Below are 26,230 nucleotides of genomic sequence, written 5' to 3' on the forward strand. Positions count from 1 at the left end.
ATGTGTATAATGGCCGCACTTCTGCTTATTATCTTCACATTTTGTGTTGAGAGGGATTTCAGTCAGTGGAAGTTGGGTTGGAATGTCAGGTTACTCTTGTAGCTTACGCTGTATGTTACCTAGATCATTTTTCATTAGCAATAATGTACTCCTCTTCCCGTTGCATTATTGTTTTTACTTTTTTTAATTAACATTGATAAATTATATTAGTTGGTGTAGGGTATAGTGGTTTCAGGAGTGATGGTGGCTGTGATATCGTGGTGCGTACGCATGAGAGGCCCCTTGTTTTTCTCTGTTTTTAGTCCTCTCATGCTAGTGGTGCTTTTTCTGGATCCACCATTCTTGATGGGAAGCTATATCTTGGAAGCTACGTACATATATAGCAGGAAAATAATAGGTAGATAATAAAAATACTAAACAATGTGGACAATGGATATATCGGATGTTCAATTCACTAGGTGTGCAGATGGTTATCCTAATATTAAGATTTAGGTAGGTAATTTGGAGTATTGTGTGTTTTTATTTAAACAATTAATATTTTTAATCTTTTTATTAAAATAATTACTTTTCACATATTTTTAAAAATTAATATTTTATTTCTTTTCAATCATATATAAAAAAGAAAAAAAGTTATAAAATAATTTTTTTCTCGAAATAGCAATGGTTATCTCTTAAGATAAAAATATACCTCTCATTATTTATACACTATAATTTCATTAAATTCATATTTTATGTCGTGCACTTTTTGTGCATTACCTATGCATTACATGTAAGCACATTAAATCTAGATGACTATTCATATGAAATTTTTATGTGTATGATAGTTAAAAATAATTTATATATTTAACTAAATTGCTTAACATAATGTAACATGATATATTATGTTGACATGTAAGTAATGTTAAAATGTAGGTAGCTTCAATTTGAAAGAGATTATGCATTTGTATATGTAGTAGGCTAGAAATGTTTTCTCAATTAAGTTAATTTCAGGGGAACATTGCCTCAGAACTTACATATAGAAGCGCTTGCTTTAACGTCTGTAACATTTGCAGCCGCCATATCCAACCTGATTCCGGCCATCACCTTCATCTTGTCCCTCTCCTTTTGTAATTAATTGATCTACTAAGATTATATTATATGTCTGTATGTTTGCTTATAAAATGCGTTTGTTGATCAGAATGGAGAGATTGAATCTGAGAAAAGCAGTAGGGAAGGCAAAGATAATATGAACAATGGCGGGGAAATATTGATAACATTCTATAGAGGCGTGGAAATTAAGATGCTATCCTTCCACATTAACCTCTTCAATCAGTGAAATGGCGGCGGCGCCGTACACTCGTCACATGGTGGCGGAGAGTTGTTCTTGATGGGTGCTGTGTTGGCGTTCTTCAACAACGCATCTTATGCGTTGTGACTGATCATTCAGGAGAAGATGAGTAGAGCATATTCGTATTCCTATTCAAGCACTGCACTCATGTGTGTAATGGCCGCACTTATGTCTGTTCTCTTCACGTTTTGTGTTGAGAGGGATTTTAGTCAGTGAAAGTTGGATTGAAATGTCAAGCTACTCACTGTAGCTTGCACTGTATGTTACCTAGATCATGCGGAACCTAATTTATGGATAGACATTTTTAAGCAAGGTAATTTGGGCTGGGGCTTATTCTCATTTGTAGGCTAGTAGTTGTTAACCCATTACTAGTTGGATAACAAATTTTATTCACATTTATTTAACTTCTGACCCGTTAAAACTCTAACCCATTTAAAATTTTAAAATGAATCCATTTACAAGTGAAAAAAGGAAGCTTAAATTAGAGAATAACCTCAATCTAAAAGATATATTGTGTGCCTGGTGATGGTTTTATACTGGGTTTGTGCTGCTTGAGAAAAAATGAAAGAACGCATGAAGCGTTTTCTCTTCTTTGCTGTTACAAAGGGCCATGTCCCTGGTGTCTACACTAGCTGGGAGGAGGCAAATAAACAAGTTTCAAACTTCACCCATTCAAAATTTTATTGTTTCAATAGTTATGAACAAGTCACATTATGCTTTAAAGCTAGAATGTATATGATTTACTCAGATAAAGCTGCGACGTCTGAACTGAGTGGAAACTCACGTGAAACATCTAGTCAAAAGCTTCCATTGTTATGTGGTGGTGCACGTAGGCGTCCTGATGTGGCATGTAAGGATCATAATTAAGTTTTTGGTTATGCTCCCGTCCTTCCTCTTTTTGACATGTAAGAATTCATCTTCCAATGCCCAGAAAGCATAAAAGTTAACAACTCATCAAGCATCTTCAAAGCTCCTAACCCCTGGATTTATTGAATACTCAGGTGGTGCCTCCGATGAAGATTCAAACTTGAGAGAGGAGCAGGCGGCACACTCCGATGAAGACACAGATAACTGGTTTCAGCAATGGCGACGCAACCCCATGACAAGGATGTCCAGTGAAGATGAAAGACTTGCTGGGGGACGACAGCTGCTCTTCTGGAGAAAGAAATTAGCCTCACAGTGCCGAATTCAGAGGCCACTGATGAATGAGGACTTGATGAGTGGCCTTTACTTCTTTTCTTTCTTTATTTTTTTTGCCCTGCCATCTTTTTTTAAATCTTACCTTATCATAGTGTCATCACTTTTTTTTTTTTACCAAAACGTTCACACCCATTAAGTGATTTCAGGCCCATATTGGCTCTGTGGTTATGTTTAGGAAATTGTCTTCAAATTTGAGGCAACCTTGCAATATCAATAACTCCAATGGTCAAAACAAACATACTAGTAAAAAAGGACACGAATGCAGAAATTTGTGTCAGACCGTACGAGATGCATGCGGAGCCTGATTCAGCGAGGCGCAGGCTAAAACTCACATTCTGGGAGGCGCAGACTAAAACTCACCGGGAAGATAGATATCACAAGAAGAAAGTCAAGAAACTAAAAGAAGTTTTTTGTTCTTATCCGATATACTAGTACAGTGACCTGTGACATAACACACACACAAATATTAGGTATCCTATACTATCCTATTCTATAACTATACTTGAAAAGAGGGATATGCAAAAGGTGGAAATTCAGGTATATACGAACAGGCAAAAAATTAATATTTTTTGTTTGTTTTATTTGGGTCATTAAGACTGTGTTTGTTTATAGAAATAGGACAATAAGACAGGGACACAAAAGCACAAAATTGTATTTGGTAGAAGAGATATAGACAGAGATAATGTGTCTAAAGACACTAAATTAGTATATTTTGTGTCTATCCTGACAGAATAGATACAGAGACATTAACAAAAAACATAACTTATTTTTTATTTTTTTTATTATTCTGGTTAATTTTTTATAATTATATTTTGTATTATTATATTTTTTATCTCAAATTTTTTTAATGAAAAAAATGAGAATAAATTAAATTTTCATAATTTGTTCTAGTTTATCACCAAACACAATAAAAAAATACAAAATTTTGTATTTCATATCTTATACTATCCTATTCTCAGTATATTATCTTATCCTATTCTTAAAAACAAACGAAAACCTAATAAACAAGTGGATTGAAAATAGCTTGTTTTTAAAGTAGGATACCTGCGATTGTACCTGAAAGAAGCAGTATTGGGTCTAATATTAAATACCATGTTAGGCCCCCTCGATGTTTAACTTAATGAAAGAGTACAATTTAAGGGATAATACATGAAAAACTAGTGCAATTCCATGCTCGCAAAGTCGCATTTGTAGGACTATGCCAACATTTAGATTTCCCATGATTTAGGGTGTCAAAAATTTCAACCAAGAAATAGGAAGCCATTTGACTATTGCACCCATATTCATATGGTGGATACTCCCATGAAGATATTATAATTGTCTTCATGTGATGATTTTTCTTTTTGACCTTTAGATGATGGAGTGTAGGGTTAGATTTTGATATGTTATAAAAGTGTTGTTTTTATTTGAAGTGTGGCCAAATTAATAAATTACACTTTTATACAAAGCATCTTCATAAAAAGATGTTTTTTGCATCTTCATTTGAGTAGCTCCCTATTCATATATTCTCTAGACTTGAAATTGACCCTTAATAAAGGTCCATTATCCACGTGGCATTGCCCCAACCAAATAAAAAGATTGAGTTTTATAGATATTTTATTATGAAAAAATTAAAAAAAAATTTATTTAAAAAAATATTTTTTATTTTTTAATTTTATAATTATAATATGAACTAAAAATATGCTAATAAATTTATTAATTATAAAATAATATTTTAATAAATTACATTAATTTTTTTATTTATTTTTATATTTATTTGATTTTGTTTCCTAATTATGATAATATATTTATGTTAAGGTAGTAATTTTATAACGGTTGCACAAGTGTGATAAGGACACTTGCATTGCCCATAAATACCGACTCTCCACTCTATAATATGCCACTGCCCCACAACCACACTCCACACTCTTCTACACTCTACGCTCTTCACTCCTCAGCCAACACCATCGTCGTATATATAAACTAATTAATTAATGTATATGCATATCTCTGTTTAATTAATTATTCATAGTATATGGATATATAAGACTAGGTCAGTTAATTAAGCAGCATAGTGGTGATTATATTGAGAATGACGAATATGTGGAAGGTGGTGAAGCCGGTGGTGTTGATGGTGATTGTGCAGATAGCAAATGCATGGATGAATGTTCTCTACAAGCTTGCTGTCAACGATGGCATGAGCCTCAGAGTAGTTGTTGCCTACCGCTATATCTTCGCTACTGCTTTCATTGCTCCTCTTGCTTATATTCTCGAGAGGTAATTAATTAATGCATACCTCTATTCTTTCTTTAATTTAATTTAATTTTCTTTTTCGTAGGAAGACAAGGACAAAGATGACTTGGACCATTCTCTTTCAGTCATTCTTGTGCGGTTTATTTGGGTATGTATCTTCACTAACCACTACTCATTCAATTCATATCATGCATGTGTATGTTCATCTTTTCCTTTAACCTTTCAAGTTTCAACACCTATAATTGCTTCGTTTTATATTGTATTTCCACATGCATCTAGTAGTGTAGCTAAACCTAAATTTAGAAAAAGAAAACTTTTACACCAGATTTTTAATTCTTATTATTTTTCTATTGAAAACTGGATTAGATACAATGATATAATTTTTTTTATATTGTTAATACTTATTAGTATATTAACCTCATTTATTCTGCCACTTTTTCTTTTTCCGTGTTTGTTTTACATAAAGTTTGGGAAAATGAAAGTTAGCTTTGTATTAGTAGTTATAATTTAGCAGACTTCTCTACCATTCCAAGGCCGGGCCTTGTTTATTTACTCCTGCTACTTTTCTTCTATATGAAAATATAAATAAAAAAAACGTAAGAAAATTATTAAAATTTATTATTTTTTATTATTAAATGTTTAAAATATTTAAAATGATGAAATAAAATATATTGTTGAATTATTAGATAAAAAAATGACACTAAAAAAATTAAATTAATAATTAAATAATAATAAAAAAATAATAAATTCTGACGAGCAATTAATATTTTTTCACGACCAATATGAAAGAGATTATGCATTTGTATATGTAGTAGGCTAGAAGTGTTTTGTCCAGGCAAGAGATACTAAATTAATTTGATTTCAGGGGAGCATTGGCTCAAAACTTACAAATGGAAGCGCTTGCTTTAACTTCTGTAACATTTGCAACTGCCATATCCAACCTGATTCCGGCTATCACCTTCATCTTATTCCTCTTTTTTGGGTAATTAATTGATCTACTAAGATTATATTATACATTTGTATGTTTGCTTATAAAATGCGTTTGTTGATCAGAATGGAGAAATTGAATCTGAGAAAAGCAGCAGAAAAGGCAAAGATAATAGGAACAATGACCGGAATTGGCGGGGCAATGTTGATGACATTCTATAAAGGCGTGGAAGTTAAGATGTTATCCTTTCACATTAACCTCTTCAATCAGCGAAATAGCGGCGGCTCGTCACATGGTGGCGGAGGGTTATTCTTGGTGGGTGTTGTGTCGTCGTTCTTCTTCAACGCATCTTATGCGATGTGGCTGATAATTCAGGCGAAGATGAGTAGCGCATATCCGTATCCCTATTCAAGCACTGCACTCATGTGTTTAATGGCCGCACTTCTGTCTGTTATCTTCACATTTTGTGTTGAGAGGGATTTGAGTCAATGGAAGTTGGGTTGGAATGTCAGGCTACTCATTGTAGCTTACGCTGTATGTCTTCTTCTCGTTGCATTATTGTTTTCATTTTTTTTAATTAATGTTGATTAATTATATTAATTGATGTAGGGTACAGTGGTTTCGGGAGTGATGGTGGCTGTGACATCGTGGTGCCTACGCATGAAAGGTCCATTGTTTGTCTCTATTTTTAGTCCTCTCATGCTAGTGGTTGTTGCTTTTGCTGGATCCACCATTCTTGATGAAAAGCTATATCTTGGAAGGTACGTACATTATTACTGCACCCTAATTGCACGTACACTTCACTAATGATGAGTGTTAATTACAGCATAATTGGATCGTTGTTGATTGTGTGCGACTTATACCTGGTTCTGTGGGGTAAAAACAAAGAGATGATGAAAAACCAACTAGTGCCAATATGCCATCAATAGTGGTCAAGCTTCCACTACATGATATCCATGGGAATGATCAAGATTCATTCAAAAACCACAATAGGAAAAAAGGAGGAGAACAAACATAAAATAATTAATTAATAGACTCTTAATTATGTGCCTCACATAGCACCTCCCAAATTAAGGCATTATGTAACATGTATAACTTTTACAAGTTCTGCACATAGATGCATACATAGTATTATAGTAGGAGCCCTTATCTATATCTTGCTTTATTATAATTATACACATAGTATTAAAGTGTGCCACTTGATAAATTAATTGCTTTGCCATCCTTTTCGAATCGTGCCAACATCTGATGATGTAACTAATTTTCCTAGCGCATTGGGCTCATATGAAACCATATAATCATGAGTGTTAACTACAGCAAAGTTGGATCCTTGTTGAATCAATTACAGGCAGCAAAGCATGAAGATAACCATGGCGTTGCCAATGAAGATCATGCACCACCACCCCACAAGGATAATAATATTAATTATATGTCTTCTCGTACAGACCAAATGAAGGCATTATATGCACCTTTATTTTGCCATCTTTTACTTTACTTTATGGAAAAGGGAAACCACATTTTTATTTTTAATATTGGGTTATGTTCGGCTGGTCGGATGCCGTACGGTCCGGGAGGATTCTTGAGTTGATAGGCGGGGTGTGGCCTGGAACCAGGTCGCGAGGGTGAAGCAGGAGTAGCCGACGTTCCGAGCTCCGGATGTAAAAGGGGGTGTCACCTGCAAAGACACTCTGACGCTCTTGTCAGTTTAGTGTGCAGGCAAAAAAGGGTTAAAGTGGTAGGTGTCGTACCTTGGGGGAGGGGTAGGACCCTCCCCTTATATATCGTGTCAGAAATGGGTCCCGCAAGGGCAGAACACATCTTCCTCAAAACTTCCTCACACAGCTGTAGTAGAGAACTGTCCAGGACGCGTGTCCGGGTCGTTATTCAGTCGTCTCGCACCCGACCGTTCGGGTCGGGTCATGAGTCGGGTCGGCCCAAGCCATAGGTGGGCCAGGCCGTAACAGGTTAACAATGGTGTTTTTTTGAATTGTAATCTAATGTGGTATTTTTCTAAAATGTGGGATGATTTATTTTACGAAGTACAAATCGGACCGTCCGATTTTTAAGAGGTACAGAAATCGGACCATTCGATTTTTGTACTCGGACCGTCCGATTTGTGTACCCCAAATTTTTAAATTTTTTTAAACTCAGACCCTCCGATTTGTGTACCTCCTATAGTTTTAAAAAACACAAAAATTTACTATATTAAAGTATAACACTCATCTTACTTCCATATCTAAATTTTTTAGCCAAAGAAAAATCACTACTTTAATTTCTTTTGTTCTCTTACTCATTTTATTTATGTCGCATTTCTTTATCTCTGTACTATTATTGCTATAAAAAATGTTTGATAATAAAAAAAATTGGTTAAAAATAATCAAAATTTATCATATTTAAGATTTATTAATGAATATTAAATAAAATAAAATTTCAACTATTTTTTTATCTTTCAATCATTAGCGTATTACTATTATGTTCCTGCTCTTATTAAAACCTAAATTAAATGTACCTAGCTACCTATAATTCAATTGGAACATATGTAGATCCTGTCTTTCTTTAAGAGGTCTTTTGTATTTTAAACAAAAAAGGTTGCATAATGTTTTTGTTAAAAAAATGTTGTAATAATAGTACAGAGATGAACACAAAGAAGATTTCTGTAAATATTATGGTTTCAGAAATACAGATGTTGTAATATTATCCATTCCTAATGTTTCAATGAACACAGAAGATCAGATTTCTGTAATCTTTATCCAACAATGTTAGATAATTAAATCAAGAATATTCAAGAGAGTAGTACAACTATACCATATTAGCACTATCATGAAATTAGAAGTTACAAGAATTATAAGTGATGAAACTAGAAGTTAGAAGAATCACAAGTCAAATTTTATCTCCTAGTCAAAATTGAAGGCTACAAATCAAGTTGGAAGAATCATGAACAAGTTGTACTTGTCACCTCCATACTAGAAGAATGATGAATCATGAATTGGAAGCTTCAAGATTGATGACTAAGAATTTGAAACAAAATTGAACAAGGAATTTGACTAGTAAAATTTCTACTTATTTCTTGAATCATTACAATTAGTGCTTAGTTATTATAAAAATTACTATTTTATTATGAAGGTTTGTCTATATAAAGGCTTCATATGTATGTTGTTAATTATCTCTTCATGAATAAAAAATACTTAGTGTTTGTTTCAAAAAAATTCTCTCCTTATTATTATGAGTGTTAGTGAGTTTAAGAGATGAAAAATATGATAGCGTCGTTTATATAAGTGAGTGATCTTAGGACCAGTTAAGTGTGGGTATTTTACTTACGAACAAGCTAAGATGTATAGTTTTTTCTTGTACCATTTGGAGGACTATAAAATCGTTTATGAAAAATGTAATAAAAAGTAAAATGATAGGAGAAATAAATAAAACAATGCAAGAGTAAGCAATCAATGAGATATTTTATTTCATTTATTAAAATAATCAAAGGTATACATAAATATGGTACATAGAATATTAAAATAATACTAGGCATTCAGCATTTTAACAATGATAATTTCAAGCAGTCTACTAGCAGTATTGTCGCAACTATTGCGATTAGCTGCAAATTTAACTGCTACTATCTACAAATTTAACAGTGATTTTGACAGAAATATTAAATAGAACAATTATATACTTTCGTTTTGATGACAATAATTTCTACATAAATCGTTATTTTAATCGCATTCTATTTTTCTTCAAAACAAGACCATAATAATAAAATAAAGCATATATGATATAGTTTTTATTTCAATTTTTTTTAAAAAAATTTCAATATTTACAATGTGAAAACAAGAATAGTTGTACAACTTCAGTATCATTGCCAAAATGAAGGCTATCATGTGATCATGCCATTAAAATCATATTTGACAGCATCATTATTATATGTAGTAGCATTGTTAAAATAACGGTTGTGATCATGCCATTAAATGTGACCCATTATTTTCATTCAAACTACCAAATGAATAATAAACAAATTAAATAGGAAGCAAGCAAAACATTATGGAGAATATAATAATAAAGTTGTAAGTCATTAGAAGAATGGAAATGAGTACCAAGTGATGGTGTGATGCAAACTTAGTATACATCACACCCTTCAATTCATTTTCAATCTAATTAGAGGGATTATGGTATTTGAAAAATGGTCTAAGAAACATGCATGATGGGGTCCAGTGTATCTGAACATGAACTTGGATAACCTACATTGTCTTGTAAGTTGTAACACCAAAAACACTGTCAAATTTGTTTTATTTTTTTTATTTATTTTATATATCTAATGCTAAATGACGTTGTAATAAACTCTAAATAAAACCTTACTATATTTCAAAAATAAATTCTTGATTGTATAGAATAAACTTATAATTTGCTCTCGAAAAATATTGTCTAGGAAGTTACATACAATTTGCCGAAGAGAAAATTATTCTAAAAAATCGTTAGAGATATTTAATAATTATTTAAAAAAAATTAGTACCAAAATTATTAAAAAATATTAATTTTTATAATATTAAAAAAATCAATTTTTTTTATAGAAAAACAAATATATCGTTAAATTATTTTTTATTTTTTTTCTATAAATATATCTATTTTTTATTACCTATTATTGATGATTTTAGTAGATATACATGGGTATACTTTCTGAAGCAGAAATCAGAAGCATGTGATGTCTTTAAGACATTCAAGGCGTTTGTCGAAAAACAAAGTGGCTGTAAAATCAAAATTCTCAGAACAGACAGAGGAACAGAATATCTTACATGTTCAGAATACTTTAAGCAACACGGAATTCAACACCAACTAACAACTAGATACACTCCTCAACAAAATGGAGTGGCTGAAAGAAAGAATAGAACCATCATGGATATGGTCAGATGCATGCTCAAGTCAAAACAAATGCCTAAAGAGTTTTGGGCAGAAGCAGTCGCAACAGCAGTTCATATTTTAAACAGGTGTCCAACAAAAAGTGTTCGTGATAAAACTCCAGAGGAAGCTTGGAGTGGAAAGCGGCCTTCCATTCATCATTTCAGAGTCTTTGGGTGTATTGCTTATGCCCATGTACCAGATCAATTAAGGAAGAAGTTAGATGACAAAGGCGAGAAGTGTATCTTTATTGGCTATAGCACAGACTCAAAAGCATACAAGTTGTACAATCTAGTATCAAAGAAAGTGATCATCAGCAGAGACGTAACGTTCGACGAGAAAGACATATGGGACTGGAACACAAAGACAGAAAAGCATCCGATTATAATTTCAAATACATGTGATGATGAAGAAGAAAGACAACCTGATACAACCGAGCAACCAGAATCATCTAGAAGACCTCAAAGAGAGAGGAGACTACCTGCTAGATTAGCAGATTATGAAGTTGGCAATGACAACGATCCGTTCGATGAAGAAATCATAAACTTTGCTCTATTTTCAGATTGTGAGCCGTTGAACTTTGAAGAAGCCTTTAAAGACAACAATTGGAAGAAAGCAATGGATGAGGAGATTCATGCCATTGAGAAAAATGACACATGGGAGCTGACAGATTTACCAGCAAATAAGAAGCCGATTAGAGTAAAGTGGGTTTACAAGACTAAATACAAACCCAATGGTGAAGTTGATCGTTTCAAAGCAAGATTAGTTGCAAAAGGATACAAACAAAAACCAGTGATCGAGTATTGTCCAACTGAAGAACAAGTTGCTGATATATTTACAAAGCCATTGAAGATCGAGTTATTTTACAAATTGAAGAAGATGCTTAATTCTGCAAGTTTGATTTAAGGGAGGCAATGTTGATTAAAATTTTAAATCAACTTGCATGGACTAGAAGCTTCATGAAACATGGTTAAAGAATTGAAGAAGCAAAGTTTGAATTGAAAACAATAATCATTAATTTACTAGAAGATGTTGGAAATTTGGAGAATAACCAAGAACATTCAAGAGAGTAGTATAACTACAACATTCTACAACAATGAAGAAGTTCAAAATCAAATTGAATTGGAATTGAAAGGAAGTTGCACTCATCACCTCCATACTAGAAGAATCATGAAGTGCATTGAAAGGTTCAAGATTGATGACTAAGCTTAATGAAGAATTTTCAAGATGTGCTAGAAATTACTTATTTGAATAGTCAAAGGAAGAAGCAAAGTTGGATAAGTATGTGTATTAAGAAGTTGGTAGAATCATGAACTTTTAGTATGAAACTTTGCCTATATAAAGGCATATATGCCTTATGTATTTATGTGTGTTCTATAATGAAATGTGTATGTTTTGAAATGTGAAAATTCTCTCCCTTGTTTTATGAGTGTTAGTGAGTTTGAGAGATGAAAAATATGATAGTGTCATTTATATGAGTGAGTGATCCTAGGGCCAATATAGTGTGGGTATTATACTTACATTTGGTATCAGAGCTGGTTAATCCAGCGCCTGGTGTTTGAGAGTTTGTGAGGTGTGAGAGAGTTCTCACATAGTTGTTTATTCATAGAGTCAGTATGGCAAACACTTTCAATATTGTGTGGTCCGGTCCCAAGTTAGATGGGAAACTTGATTATAGTTATTGGGAGACTTTGATGTCCACCCATTTGAAGGCCCAAAACCTGTGGAATTTCATTGAACCAGGTTTGCAAGAAGGAGCAGATGCTGCCCAACAAAGGAGAGATCAATTGGCGCTATCTCAAATTCATCAAGGAGTAGATTATACGGTGTTTGGCAAAATAGCAAATGCCAAAAGTGCAAAGGAAGCATGGAACACGTTGAAGCTGTCATACAAAGGCGTAGATAAAGCTCAGAAAGCAAAGCTACAGTCTTTAAGAAGAGAATATGAAAGGTACGAGATGTCTAGCTCAGAAACCGTTGAGCAATATTTTACTCGTGTTACAGATCTTGTCAATAAGATGAGAGTCTATGGAGAAGATATGCCCGATAGCAAAGTGGTGGAGAAAATTCTTCGCACCATGCCGATGATGTATGACCATGTGGTGACTACGATACTAGAGTCCCACGATATGGATACTATGACAATTGCAGAGTTGCAAGAAACCATGGAAAGCCACATCAGTAGAATACTGGAGAAGTCAGAAAAATCAACCGAGGAAGTCCTGAAAAGTCGAGTGAATTTCAACAACGTTGCAGAATCAAGCCGTACACAAGAAGGACGAGGTCGTGGTTTTAATTTTCAAAGTAGAGGTAGAGGAAGTTTCAGAGGTAGAGGTCGTGCCAATTACAACCAAGGAAGTTACAATAATTTTACACCACCTAATCAAGGAAGAGGTGGAACGAATTTTAGGCCTGTCAACCGAGGAAGAGGTCGAGCAATTTTTATCAAGAAAGAACCAATTTCAACTGTTTTCATTGTGGAAAGTATGGACACAAAGTAGCAGATTGCAGATTCAAAATGGTGAATAACAATCAAGCACACGTTGCAGAAAATCAGCATCAAAACACTGATGATAATCCGGGTACTCAGACTTTATTTTTTACAAGTAATTCATGTGCTGAAGATGAAAATATATGGTACTTAGATAATGCTTGCAGTAATCATATGTCTGGTAGAAAGGAGTTATTTTCTTCAATAGATGACTCAGTTAAACTATTATTGAAGTTTGGTAATAGTACAAAGATCCCTATTGAAGGAAAAGGGAACATACCAATTAGATTGAAAGATGGTTCTCTGAGTTATATTTCTGATGTTTTCTATGCTCCTGAACTTGATTACAATTTACTAAGTATGGGGCAATTATCTGAGAAGGGATATAAGATGATAACTTATAATGGATATTGTACGGTATTTGACAACAACGGAAGGTTAATAGATAAAGCAAAGATGACCTCAAACAGAATGTTTCCGTTAAAAATTCAACATGTTAATCCCTCTTGCATGAGTTCTGTGATACTTGATGATAACTGGTTGTGGCATATGCGGTTTGGGCACTTTCATTTTTCTGGCCTAAACTACCTGTCAAGAAAAGGACTTGTTTTTGGCCTACCACGGATTCATATTCCCAATTGTATTTGTGAGATTTGTCAACTGGGAAAGAAGCACAGAGATCCATTCCCTACAGGAAAGTCATGGAGAGCTAGAAGATTACTTGAAATTGTGCATTCAGATCTCTGTTCTGTAGAAGTTCCAAGTAATGGTGGTAGCAGGTACTTTATCACTTTTATTGATGATTTTAGTAGATATACATGGGTATACTTTCTGAAGCAGAAATCAGAAGCATGTGATGTCTTTAAGACATTCAAGGCGTTTGTCGAAAAACAAAGTGGCTGTAAATTCAAAATTCTCAGAACAGACAGAGGAACAGAATATCTTACATATTCAGAATACTTTAAGCAACACGGAATTCAACACCAACTAACAACTAGATACACTCCTCAACAAAATGGAGTGGCTGAAAGAAAGAATAGAACCATCATGGATATGGTCAGATGCATGCTCAAGTCAAAACAAATGCCTAAAGAGTTTTGGGCAGAAGCAGTCGCAGCAGCAGTTCATATTTTAAACAGGTGTCCAACAAAAAGTGTTCGTGATAAAACTCCAGAGGAAGCTTGGAGTGGAAAGCGGCCTTCCATTCATCATTTCAGAGTCTTTGGGTGTATTGCTTATGCCCATGTACCAGATCAATTAAGGAAGAAGTTAGATGACAAAGGCGAGAAGTGTATCTTTATTGGCTATAGCACAGACTCAAAAGCATACAAGTTGTACAATCTAGTATCAAAGAAAGTGATCATCAGCAGAGACGTAACGTTCGACGAGAAAGACATATGGGACTGGAACACAAAGACAGAAAAGCATCCGATTATAATTTCAAATACATGTGATGATGAAGAAGAAAGACAACCTGATGCAACCGAGCAACCAGAATCATCTAGAAGACCTCAAAGAGAGAGGAGACTACCTGCTAGATTAGCAGATTATGAAGTTGGCAATGACAACGATCCGTTCGATGAAGAAATCATAAACTTTGCTCTATTTTCAGATTGTGAGCCGTTGAACTTTGAAGAAGCCTTTAAAGACAACAATTGGAAGAAAGCAATGGATGAGGAGATTCATGCCATTGAGAAAAATGACACATGGGAGCTGACAGATTTACCAGCAAATAAGAAGCCGATTAGAGTAAAGTGGGTTTACAAGACTAAATACAAACCCAATGGTGAAGTTGATCGTTTCAAAGCAAGATTAGTTGCAAAAGGATACAAACAAAAACCAGTGATCGAGTATTGTCCAACTGAAGAACAAGTTGCTGATATATTTACAAAGCCATTGAAGATCGAGTCATTTTACAAATTGAAGAAGATGCTTAATTCTGCAAGTTTGATTTAAGGGAGGCAATGTTGATTAAAATTTTAAATCAACTTGCATGGACTAGAAGCTTCATGAAACATGGTTAAAGAATTGAAGAAGCAAAGTTTGAATTGAAAACAATAATCATTAATTTACTAGAAGATGTTGGAAATTTGGAGAATAACCAAGAACATTCAAGAGAGTAGTATAACTACAACATTCTACAACAATGAAGAAGTTCAAAATCAAATTGAATTGGAATTGAAAGGAAGTTGCACTCATCACCTCCATACTAGAAGAATCATGAAGTGCATTGAAAGGTTCAAGATTGATGACTAAGCTTAATGAAGAATTTTCAAGATGTGCTAGAAATTACTTATTTGAATAGTCAAAGGAAGAAGCAAAGTTGGATAAGTATGTGTATTAAGAAGTTGGTAGAATCATGAACTTTTAGTATGAAACTTTGCCTATATAAAGGCATATATGCTTTATGTATTTATGTGTGTTCTATAATGAAATGTGTATGTTTTGAAATGTGAAAATTCTCTCCCTTGTTTTATGAGTGTTAGTGAGTTTGAGAGATGAAAAATATGATAGTGTCATTTATATGAGTGAATGATCCTAGGGCCAATATAGTGTGGGTATTATACTTACAAGACTACTTTACCACTCTTACACATACTTCAGTCACAAAATTTCTTGCTTCAATTTGCATTTATGGAGTAAATTTTTTTTTTTATTATTTTATAAAAGCCACATGAACTAATATAAAGGAAGGGGAGGAGACACTACAAAAATGGGTTGAATACCATTAGATTTATCGACAAATTTAACATCGCACATTAATCTCGGCAAACTTCAACTAAGAAATGAGAACCCATTTATGACCGAAGAATAGAAACCATTTATTTTCTCCACTCCTAATGTTTCAATGAACACAAAGAAGTTTTCTCTGTAATCTTTATCCAACAAGTTATTAAGATATATAGTTTCTTCTTGTACCATTTTGAAGAGTATAACAGTATTTATGAAAACGATTCTGTTAGAGAATCAATTAATAGTGAAGTCAAGTCTAATTAATTAGTTAAAAAATAGATTCATTAAAAAAAATAAAGATAATCTTCCATTATCCCAATATTTTGAATTTCAAAATAAAAAAGATAGCTTAGTTAACTTGTTATACAGTTGGTCCCCTAATTTTTCTTTTTATGAAAAATTGTAATAAAAAGTAAAATAATAAGAGAAATAAATAAAACAAGAGTAAGCAGCAATCAATGAGATATTTTAGTTTATTTATTAAAATAATCAAAGGTATACATAAATGGATATCGTACATAAAATAACATTAGGCAATTAGCATTTTAGCCATGATAATAAGATGGGCTGTGACATATATAAACATGGACATAATTATTGTTGTTTTGATGGGAAATGATAAAACTGACCCAACCCAAAAGCAAAACTATACAATTCTTCCACATATATTTTTTAGAGAAAGTATAGGGAGCCAATGATCGAAGCGTACAATGTGTACAATGAAGGTTTAGAAAGTATTAGAGATATGATTATTAGTATTACATTATCCTATTAGGTTATGGTTTTTGGATGAGTGGTTTCAGGACATAGTATTAGAGTTCTAGATTCGGAAGGTCAAGAGTTCAAATCTTGATAAACTCAAAATTAGCTTTTTATAACATGAGATGTTTATTATCTCTGGATATTTAGGCCATTGGCTCCCTAGCACTACTCTATTTTTTATCATATTGAAAGTATTATTTGGAAATTTCCTTGTTGGGACAGGGGGATGCTACATCTTGATGGATGAGTGCACTGTACAAAAATTGGACCCTGACTTAGTACTTGTTTCATTTGTTGTTTTTCATGAATCTAATGTGTGTAGGTCCGGTTCTTCTACCACCCTAAATAGCCCCACTTACTCCATGACAATTGACGTATTCATGAAGTTTAATTGTCAATTGCATGAGCAAGAAAAGTTGGGTTTTCAATTACTACTGTGCAATGAATTAAAAGTCCACAGTTGATATAATAACAGCTTTCATCTTCTTTCTTTGACATTTTTACTCTACCAATTCACAACATTGTAGTATATTTTAAAATAAGGTTTAAATGTTGCTTAAACTCAAAATATGAGAATGTTGGACAATTCAACATGGATGTAACTATAAAGCCTTACGTCGGCTATAGTCTATAGACCTGGATGGGTGGACTCTAAAATCTTCTCTAAATTTATCATGGAAGAGAGAGACTAGGGAATAGATTAAGACTTTTTCATTGTCCGTTAAACTTTCAAGTGCTAGTTTTACAATGAACCAAAATAAACGCTAGTACTAAATAACTCAATATTTCATTCATTTATTTATTTAATTTAAGTTTCAAATATCTTAAAATATTTTACAAAAATATTATTTGTACACTAAAATTAACCACTAAAATCTGTCGCTAATGTATTTGTGTATAAATATATTTATGGTTTAATTTATTTTTAATATATATTTATATTTTAATTTTTAACATGTATTTTATACTGATAGCTAACTTTAATGACTGATTTTGATATAAACGTAGCATAACTCTATATTTTAACTTTGTCCATTTAAATATTCCATCCATAATGTACAAGAAAAAGTTAACACAAATATTCAACTACACCTATTGCATTTCATCATGACCCCATCCCAATTACCCAAAATAGCTTTCTTCCATAATTAGCAAAAGCATGGCTAGATCCAACAAACACACTTGGACAAAGCAAATTAAGCCCAAAAAGTAAACGGAACATTACCATATTCATGTCAAGAACTCTTCTTCAAAGTTGAAGAGGCAAGGAGAGAAGAAAAAGAATTGTTCTGAGAGTTGCATAGGTTAAACGATATCCTGTATTAGAATATACAACCTTATACCTACAAGCCCAGTGGTTAAAGTCCCATAACATATGCAAATTAGCAATGTATGAGAATTATAGAGAAAGACCATATTACCCTTCGGTTGATATATGAGGTACAAGTACAACTATACATCCCATGATAGCGAAATCAAAATAACTACAACCATAATGTTAAATCAAAATATATAATAGGAGGCCTTATCTATATCTTCCTTTATTATTATAATTAACCCTATCTCTTATACTCTTTCTTCTTTTTTGGAAAAATCTTATTTTATTATTTAATGTATTCAAAACAACACTACATGCATATATATATATATATATATATATATATATATATATATATATCAAACTAGTTATTTATATATTTTATTTTTTAAGTAAACATACATGCCTTAAAAGAGTATATTATTTATTGAATATATTATTTGTACATTAAATCAGTCATTATATATTTATGTATAAATATATGTGTTATTTAATTTATTTTTAATCTATATTTTATATTCCAACATATATTTTATATTAGTGACTGATTTTAGTAGCTAATTTTAGTGCACACAAAATATAATATTTTTTAATAAATAATTTAAATATTTTATTTTCGAATATAAATAATTTAATTTGTAGCATATTTATTAATTTTTATTTTATTTACATATTTTATTTACAGTATAAATAAATTAATATATAAAATTTGAAAAAAATGCATATAATAACTCGTTATATATTTGTAAATATAAAAATATAATTTTAAAATATTTAAATTATTTATTTAAAAAAAATCCTACTAGAATCTTAACTTATAAATTTTAAGACGTTCAAAAACCTCTCCGATATACTTGATGAAACTCACTATTACAGCTGGTACAAATAAATGCTTTGATATGCTAATATTGGATCGAAATAATGTGTATTATTATTTTGAAAATGACGAAAGAAAACAGAAAAATATTAGAACATTATTTACATTTAATTCCCGTAGAAATAGAAATCGGGTACCCCTAATTTTTATTGAATTGTGTGAATGGAAATCTAGGTTTCCAATATCAAAATTATGCATTGTTCAACTCATCTTTGCAAAAGATTTGACACCGTATTCAAAGCCATTGTCAATTACCAATCCCCAAACATAAACGCACTAATGGGTCTACCTATCACCTTTTGCTTTACCAGGGCTAACATACTTTCTTTTTCTTTTTTTATAAGAACTAAAATAAAAATTATAAATTACAAATTTTATAAGCACTACTAGTGATAGGCTCTAATTTAAGTTAACATTTACAGAAATTATCCTAATTATTCTTGTGATTAATAAGCATATGGCCAAAACAGGATCTATGTATATGCGCTATAAAAATTTAAAAACCACTAAAAACTAGATTCTCACAAATTGGCTTTAATTTCTCACACATGATATCTACTTTTCCCACCTGAAAATCTAGATTCTCCTATAAACTCACAAGAAAAATTTTACCAAACATTTATACAACAGAACAACAAAGTCTTATTTTGTTAGATAAATTACATAAATCAAACAATATTATTGTATTTTAATTATTATATATCATGTTTATAATAATTAATCTTTCGTTAATTTTTATGCAATAATCGTCGATAAAAAATACACTATGATTCTATATTTATATAGAATTTGAATATTAATTTTTTATTAACAATTAACTAACTTTTTTATTTTTTATTTTACAAAAATAATTTAAACCTTTATTTTTATTATTTATTATTTAATTGTTGGTTAAAAAAAATTATTTTCTAGCCAAACCTGATTGAGATCACCTCATTATGTCCTTTTCACTTTAAACTCAAAAGTCTTTGTCTGCTTTTATGGCTTTGTATCGTACTTGGAAATAGTAGTTGAGATGCATTATATATTGGAATTGTTCCATTACTTCCATATAAGTCAATCATCACCTTTTAAATAATAGGTACCTGATTTAGAATTTCACCATTTCGGCATTTCCTATGCCTATAATATATAGACTTGTTTATTATGCTCATCATGCATGTCAAATAAATCTGGATAATTAATTAACAGCCAGGTCGAGGTTCCCATATTCATCTAAAAAAGGATATGATAAAGTAGTATGATATTTTGGGTGGGTTAAAGTGATAAATATTTTGGGTTTTATTTGAATTTCTATAACAGAAAAATAAATCTTTGTTGAAAGAATATTATTATATCCCAGTTCAACTCAATAGAATAGGTTTAGAGTTCAAACTTTTAGAATACATTATGGTCCATGCATGCATGGGGAAATTCTAAAGTATCATCCCATGAATATGCTAAAATAATGACGGAAAGTTATTATATATATAATGAAGAAAGGCTTTGATTTTTATGAAAGTTGATCCATGCATTGTGCATCTATTCTTATCCAACTAATAAGTATCTGAATTAACATTGTGGCCTAGACTTGGCGAGGCATTGCACGATTAGGAGCATCACATAATGCGTCCAACAATTTTACAATATTGGAATATGTAGGGCACAACACAAAATTAAATAATGGAAAGTACGAGGAGTCAATGGAATACTTGTACAATGTGAACAATGGAGGTTTATGGAGTATTAGAGATATAATAATTAGTGTTATCTTTTTTCATTAGCAAACTTTTGGTATAAGTAATATTATGACATGGTATTAGAGCGTTAGATCTGAAACGTCAAGAGTTTGAACACCAAAATTAGTTTAATTTTTTGGGAAGATATTTATTTTATAACTCAATAACCTATTGCCCATTGTACACATCGTACAAATAATCTATTGTCAAGAAGTGGCATCAATATGATGCATTGCTCTGTTTTATTTTAAAAAATGGAAGGACACATGCATGCATGACATCAAAATAGTATTCATATATTTGTCTTATGGCTGGTAACCCAATTGATTGAATCTTCGAATGGCAAAATAGTGTTTGGGGCATGGCGTGGTGTGGCATTATTGATTGCTAGAAAAGATTGGATCCCCTTTCTAAAAGAAAAAGAAGTAGAACATATATTTTGAGTAACAATTAACTAACTTAGAATATCGGACCTTGCTAAGTTTTATAAGAAAATTAAAAAATAAAATATATAACACTATAATAAGAATCTTTGAATCGCTTACTCTCCCTTCTCTTTTCATCTCCTCATTTCTCCTTACGGTAACTTCACTTTCTCTTTCCTTATTATTGTTTTGGATTTTGCTAGTTAATTCATCCTGCTATTTCTTAATATAGTGAATTGATGAATGAGTTCAGACTTAATAAGCTTAGTGAAGTAGGGCTCTGTTCTGTGATTCTGTTAGTTAATCATTTCCGCGGTTAGTAAAGAATTCATTCCTTACCTTCCTTTCTTTCGATTTTCACAGCACTCACATGTCTCCACCACTCTCCGCCGCCGTCATCTTCATCCTCCTCCTCATCCCGGCGCCCACAACCACCATCTCAGCCGCCAACAACATCTCCGGCAGAGTCTTCTCCACCTCCGCTCCTCCTACTCCTCCATCTTCTCCACCAGCACTATATACAAGAATAAGTAGAGGAAGAAGAAGAAGAAGAGGAGGAGGAGTAGAACCTCCACCTCCACCTCCTCCTCCGCCTAGTGCTGTTAACTCCTCAGCTCCTCCTACAAAACTAGACTATTCGATCGATTTGTTTACACTTGTGTTTAGTTTATTAGTATTATACTAACTAGTGTAAAACTCTTGCTTTTAATCAATTCCAATAAAGTTTATTTAAATTTAATAATTATGCAAATAATATTAATACAATTAATTGCAATAAAAAAATTAATTATAAAACTATTAATTAAATCTTAGTCCATTACCTGGACCAAATATATAATATACCATTTAGATATATAGTATATAAATTATTAATTGATTGAATGTCACACTCTTACAATGGTGTTACTAATAAAGTGATGAACATTAGTTGTTGAATTTTCAGATTATGTACTGTAAATTATTCTTTGTTTTAGATTTTTGATATATTAACTTAAAGTTGTTGACTTATTGTTATTATTGTTGTTGATTTTAAATATTTAATAGTGAGATCAAAGATCATAAATGGTGTCGATAGTGTTGAATTGGACTGGGATGAGAGTTGAGATTTAGGTAGGTGTAGAATTGGAATATGAATTTGTTAATTTAAAAGATTATAGGTGGTGCTAATATGTAACATATGCCTTCTCATTTTTTTTGTGGTGGTGAAAATAATTTGGTTCAAAATGGATGACCAGTAATAATGAAAATTTATATTTTGCAATGAAGTGTAAAAGAAGTAGATAATGTAATTTATATTAAAATTATAATTCATGTATTAGGAATTTATGAGTAATTATTATGATTTTGATTTTTGGTATTTTGATCAACAGACACTTTTTTTTTGTGAGAACTTATAAAGTAAAAATTAGTTGTGTTCGGTTGAGCGGTTACCGAACGGTTTGGGTGGAGATTTGAGGAGGCGCTTCGTTCGCAATTGTGCTGGGATCGGATCTGCCGAGTAGCCGAGCTCTCGTTGTGGAAAGAGGGGGTGTCACCTGCAAAGACACTCCGACGCTCTAGTCAGTTAGTGTGCAGGCGAGAAATAGGTTAGGTGGAATGTGTGACGTCCCTTGGGGGAGGGGTAGGACCCTCCCCTTATATACTATGTCAGATGTGGATCCCACGAGAGCAGAACCTACCTTCCTCAAAGTTTCTCTGTACAGCTGTGGCGGCCAGCTGTCCCGGACGCGTGTTCGGGCCGGTTATGGGTGCGTTATCCGACCGTTCAGGTCGGGTGGTTAGTGGGTCGGGTCGGCCCAAATTTCCTTTGGGCCAGACCGTAACAAGTTGATTTAAAATTATTGGTCATTGTTTATATTTTAAAATTATCTATGAATTTTAAATTAAGTGGTTATTTTCAAGGTATATATATTATATTATTAGCTTAGTTAAATAACTTTTTTCTATCCAATCATCCAATAGTTAAATAAAAACACTTAAAAAAACAGATACGTAATATTATTTGTATGGACACCTAATTAAGATAATGACTTAATATTGAGTGTACAAAAATAAGACATGCACTAATTTAAATACCTAAATATCATTCATTTTTTTCTTCTAAACATACAGTAGTATTCAAGTTTAGATTGAACAAGTTTGTCTTTCTTTAATTAGTGCTTGGTAGATATGCAACTTTTGGCATTGTTAGGGGGAGATGGTCACTAACATTAAGAACTAGACAAATAGTTTAAAGGTTACCTTATTATATTCTATCTGATAATTTAATTTAACATTCTCATATTTTGAATTTAAGCAACATTAATTTAAATCTTATATTAAAATATATTACAATGTTGTGAATTGGTAGAGTAAAAATGTCAAAGCCATCAAAATCATCATCATATATATACACACACATCAAAGAAAGAAGATGAAAGCTTTTACTATATCGAGTTTAATGGCATGGGCATGATCACATCAGTGCTATGCTATTCTTCTTTTCCTTCTCTCTATCTTCCTTTTACAGTCTCAAGCATGCTTTGGTGCCCCCCATTCATAGCACTTTTTCTCTCTCTTCTTCTTTCAAGGATTTCATGCAAATAACAAAGAGATGGTCAACAAATACATATCAATTAGGTGATGAAAATTATTGTAATAATTAGGTGATCAACAAAACCCATACCGTAAGACATAAATGTGAACAGAAACTACACTTTTATTATTGTCATGAATGATCTTGTTTTTTCTCAAGCAAAGCAAAAAGCAATGGGAGCTGAAGACTAGAGTATGATACAAGTTAAATAACAAAGAAAGAAAAGGGTGATAAAACAAAGTAGATGTCAACATCAACGAAATACATAAAAGATCAGAAGAAAAAAGGATCAAGTTTCTTATGATGAGTATCATTAACCATTTTTAGTTTTATTACTACACTAGAAAATTAACTATTTGCACTAATACTGGCTCCTATTAAATATTAGTATTTGCATGGACATGATAAATTGGGAATTAGGAGAAATTGAAGAAAGAGGGAGAATTAGATTGGTGCATCGATTTGGAAAGCCCACCAGACAAGAATTTTCATTTCCCACTTTCATTTTCAGAGAAGAATCACTCCTTCCCATACCATCTTTATATACTCTCACTCCATTCTCTCATCTCTTCATCCTTCACATTCTCCATCTCTCTCTCTCTCTCTGAATTACTCGTGTTCAGGTCTGGGTTCTTCAATCCCAATCTCCTTTTGTCTTTGCTTTCATTTTTCCACTTTTCTTGAGTCATTCAAGGGGTGATCTGGTGCAAAGTTTTGATTTTTCTTCAAGCCCGGCTAAAAGACTTTTCTTTTATTCTGCTTTTCATTTCCTCTTCCTGATTCTCTCTACTCTCTCCCCTCTCCCTCATTTCTTCCTCTCTCTTGTTCATTCCTCTGTTGCACAAATGGCTTTCAATCATAATCAGGTGCGCCAATTTTGATTCTTCAGTGAAATTTCTTTTGGTATTTAAATATGAAAAAGAATATTTTGATTATTTACTCATTTTTCAATTCATCTTGATTCTTTATCTCTGGATAGGCCCAGCAGCACGATGAGGAAGGCGTGGTTCCAGAATACAGGCTCAGAGGAGCGGCACAACGTTGGTTATGCGTCACACTTGTCCTTTTGATAGCGTGCCATATTTTGCACAGTGTGAATCAATCCACCATGTGTATGGTCAAGGAAGAAGTAAGTGTAGGGAAATATAAGGAGGTACTCAGTAATCTTCTATGCCCTCTCATGAACTCTATAAATCAACATGTGAGCATGTCCAAGCTCATTCCCCTGATTGGATTCTTCATATTCTTCTGCATTATATTGACTCTTGTTGTGGGTGTGAAATTCAATCGCACGCATGCTGTTTTAACCCTCATCTGGTTCATTTTGATTCTCCAAGGACCATTTGGTGTAATCTTTGGGATCAACCTTGTACTAGCATTATTAGTGACATGGTCGTCGCCCAAAAAAAGCAACAAATGGGAGGGAAAAGCTGCAGCCAGAGAAAGAATCCAGGAGTTACCTGCTTGAGCTGTATAATAAATGTGTCTTGTGTCTGCCTCTTTGTAATTATTTGTTATTTGTTATTGCCTAAAAGTTGAATGCCAAACTTCATTTTATCTCTTCAAAATATACCGTGTCTTACACTTGAGAGAGATTAAAAAATTAGTCTTCTTTATTAATCCATATATTGCAAAAGAACTCTTAGCTTGTAGGTATCTTTGAGAGCTTCTAAATGTGAGGACCATAACTTTGTTCTATATATTTTGTCATGATGTCCTATATTTTGTTCCCTATCAATGTAAAATTTGTTAATTACAGAATGGAATTAAGAAATACGTGGAGAATGCTCTCAAGTAAAAAGAATTATATACATTGTTAGAGAATCATTAGAATCAATTTAGATCAATTAGCATCGTCTATATTTATATAGTATATCTGTACATTAATTGTAAGATTCTATGTCTTTATTACTTTGATTCATTTAACACCTATAAATACCCCTTGTATATTGTACCTCAGAATACAATTCAATAATACACTTTTCATATTATTCTCTCAGTCTCTTGTTTCTATCATGATATCAAGGGCTTAGATCTTTTTTTTTCAATGAATATTAGTTCATAGCCTTTGCTCTCTCTTTCGGCAATTCTATCCGCTTTTCTCGTGGCAGTTATGTTTGTGTTCTCTTGTGGTAGTTTTGTCTGCGTTTTCTTGTGGCAGTTTCGTTTGCTTCCTTCCAGTAGATTCATCTGCGCTTCTTTCAGACAGCGACAGTTCCATCTGCGCTTCCTTTCAGTAGTTTCGTGTGCGCTTCCTTCAGATAGTGGCAGTTCCATCTGCGTTTTCTTCAGACAATTTCAACTTATTTTTAATAAAGACGTAATCTCCTATAATAAATATTTAGATATATTAAATAATACTAATTGATTCTAATTATTTTCTAACATACACGATGACTTGAAAATTTATGATAATAAAAATTTAAGTTGAAATAATAAAGAAAGTTTTAGCAATTATAGCTAGCATAAAAAGGTTTAGGATAAATTACATTGAGTTTTTCCTGGTGAGATTTGGTGACATTATACAAACATCGCTACAATAAAATTATTTTTAGTAGTAATAACATTGTATATTTTATTTAACTAATATTTTTATAATAATTATATAATTTTTGTGGTTATTAAATTTTTTTTATTGTCAATTGTATAATTGGCACTAAATTTTTTTAACAACAAAACAATAAATATCTAATTACTAATAAATATATTATAAATTATTTTTTATTGTCACTAAAAATAAAATAAGTAACCGCTAAAAAT

General features: G+C 32.2%; 2 protein-coding genes and 1 long non-coding RNA gene across 3 annotated transcripts; all 3 read left to right on the forward strand.

The window, feature by feature from the left end:
* The first annotated feature begins 4,578 nt into the window (after positions 1 to 4,578).
* LOC112794495 (WAT1-related protein At1g68170-like) lies at positions 4,579 to 6,616 on the forward strand. The gene is made up of 6 exons (XM_029297669.2): positions 4,579 to 4,783; positions 4,845 to 4,907; positions 5,625 to 5,741; positions 5,813 to 6,221; positions 6,297 to 6,448; positions 6,514 to 6,616. The coding sequence occupies exons 1-6, from the start codon at positions 4,599 to 4,601 to the stop codon at positions 6,614 to 6,616; spliced, it is 1,029 nt and encodes a 342-aa protein (XP_029153502.2). The 5' UTR covers positions 4,579 to 4,598.
* Positions 6,617 to 12,187: 5,571 nt separating this feature from the next.
* Positions 12,188 to 13,072, forward strand: LOC140184267 (uncharacterized). Its single transcript, XM_072234595.1, has one exon. The coding sequence runs from the start codon at positions 12,188 to 12,190 to the stop codon at positions 13,070 to 13,072; it is 885 nt and encodes a 294-aa protein (XP_072090696.1).
* A 10,824-nt stretch (positions 13,073 to 23,896) lies between these two features.
* Positions 23,897 to 25,090, forward strand: LOC112797977 (uncharacterized). Its single transcript, XR_011880823.1, has 2 exons — positions 23,897 to 24,336; positions 24,450 to 25,090. It is a non-coding gene; the product is annotated as an uncharacterized lncRNA (long non-coding RNA).
* Positions 25,091 to 26,230: the final 1,140 nt, after the last annotated feature.

This window comes from Arachis hypogaea, chromosome 4, assembly GCF_003086295.3.
Source record: "Arachis hypogaea cultivar Tifrunner chromosome 4, arahy.Tifrunner.gnm2.J5K5, whole genome shotgun sequence".
Lineage (NCBI taxonomy): Eukaryota > Viridiplantae > Streptophyta > Magnoliopsida > Fabales > Fabaceae > Arachis > Arachis hypogaea.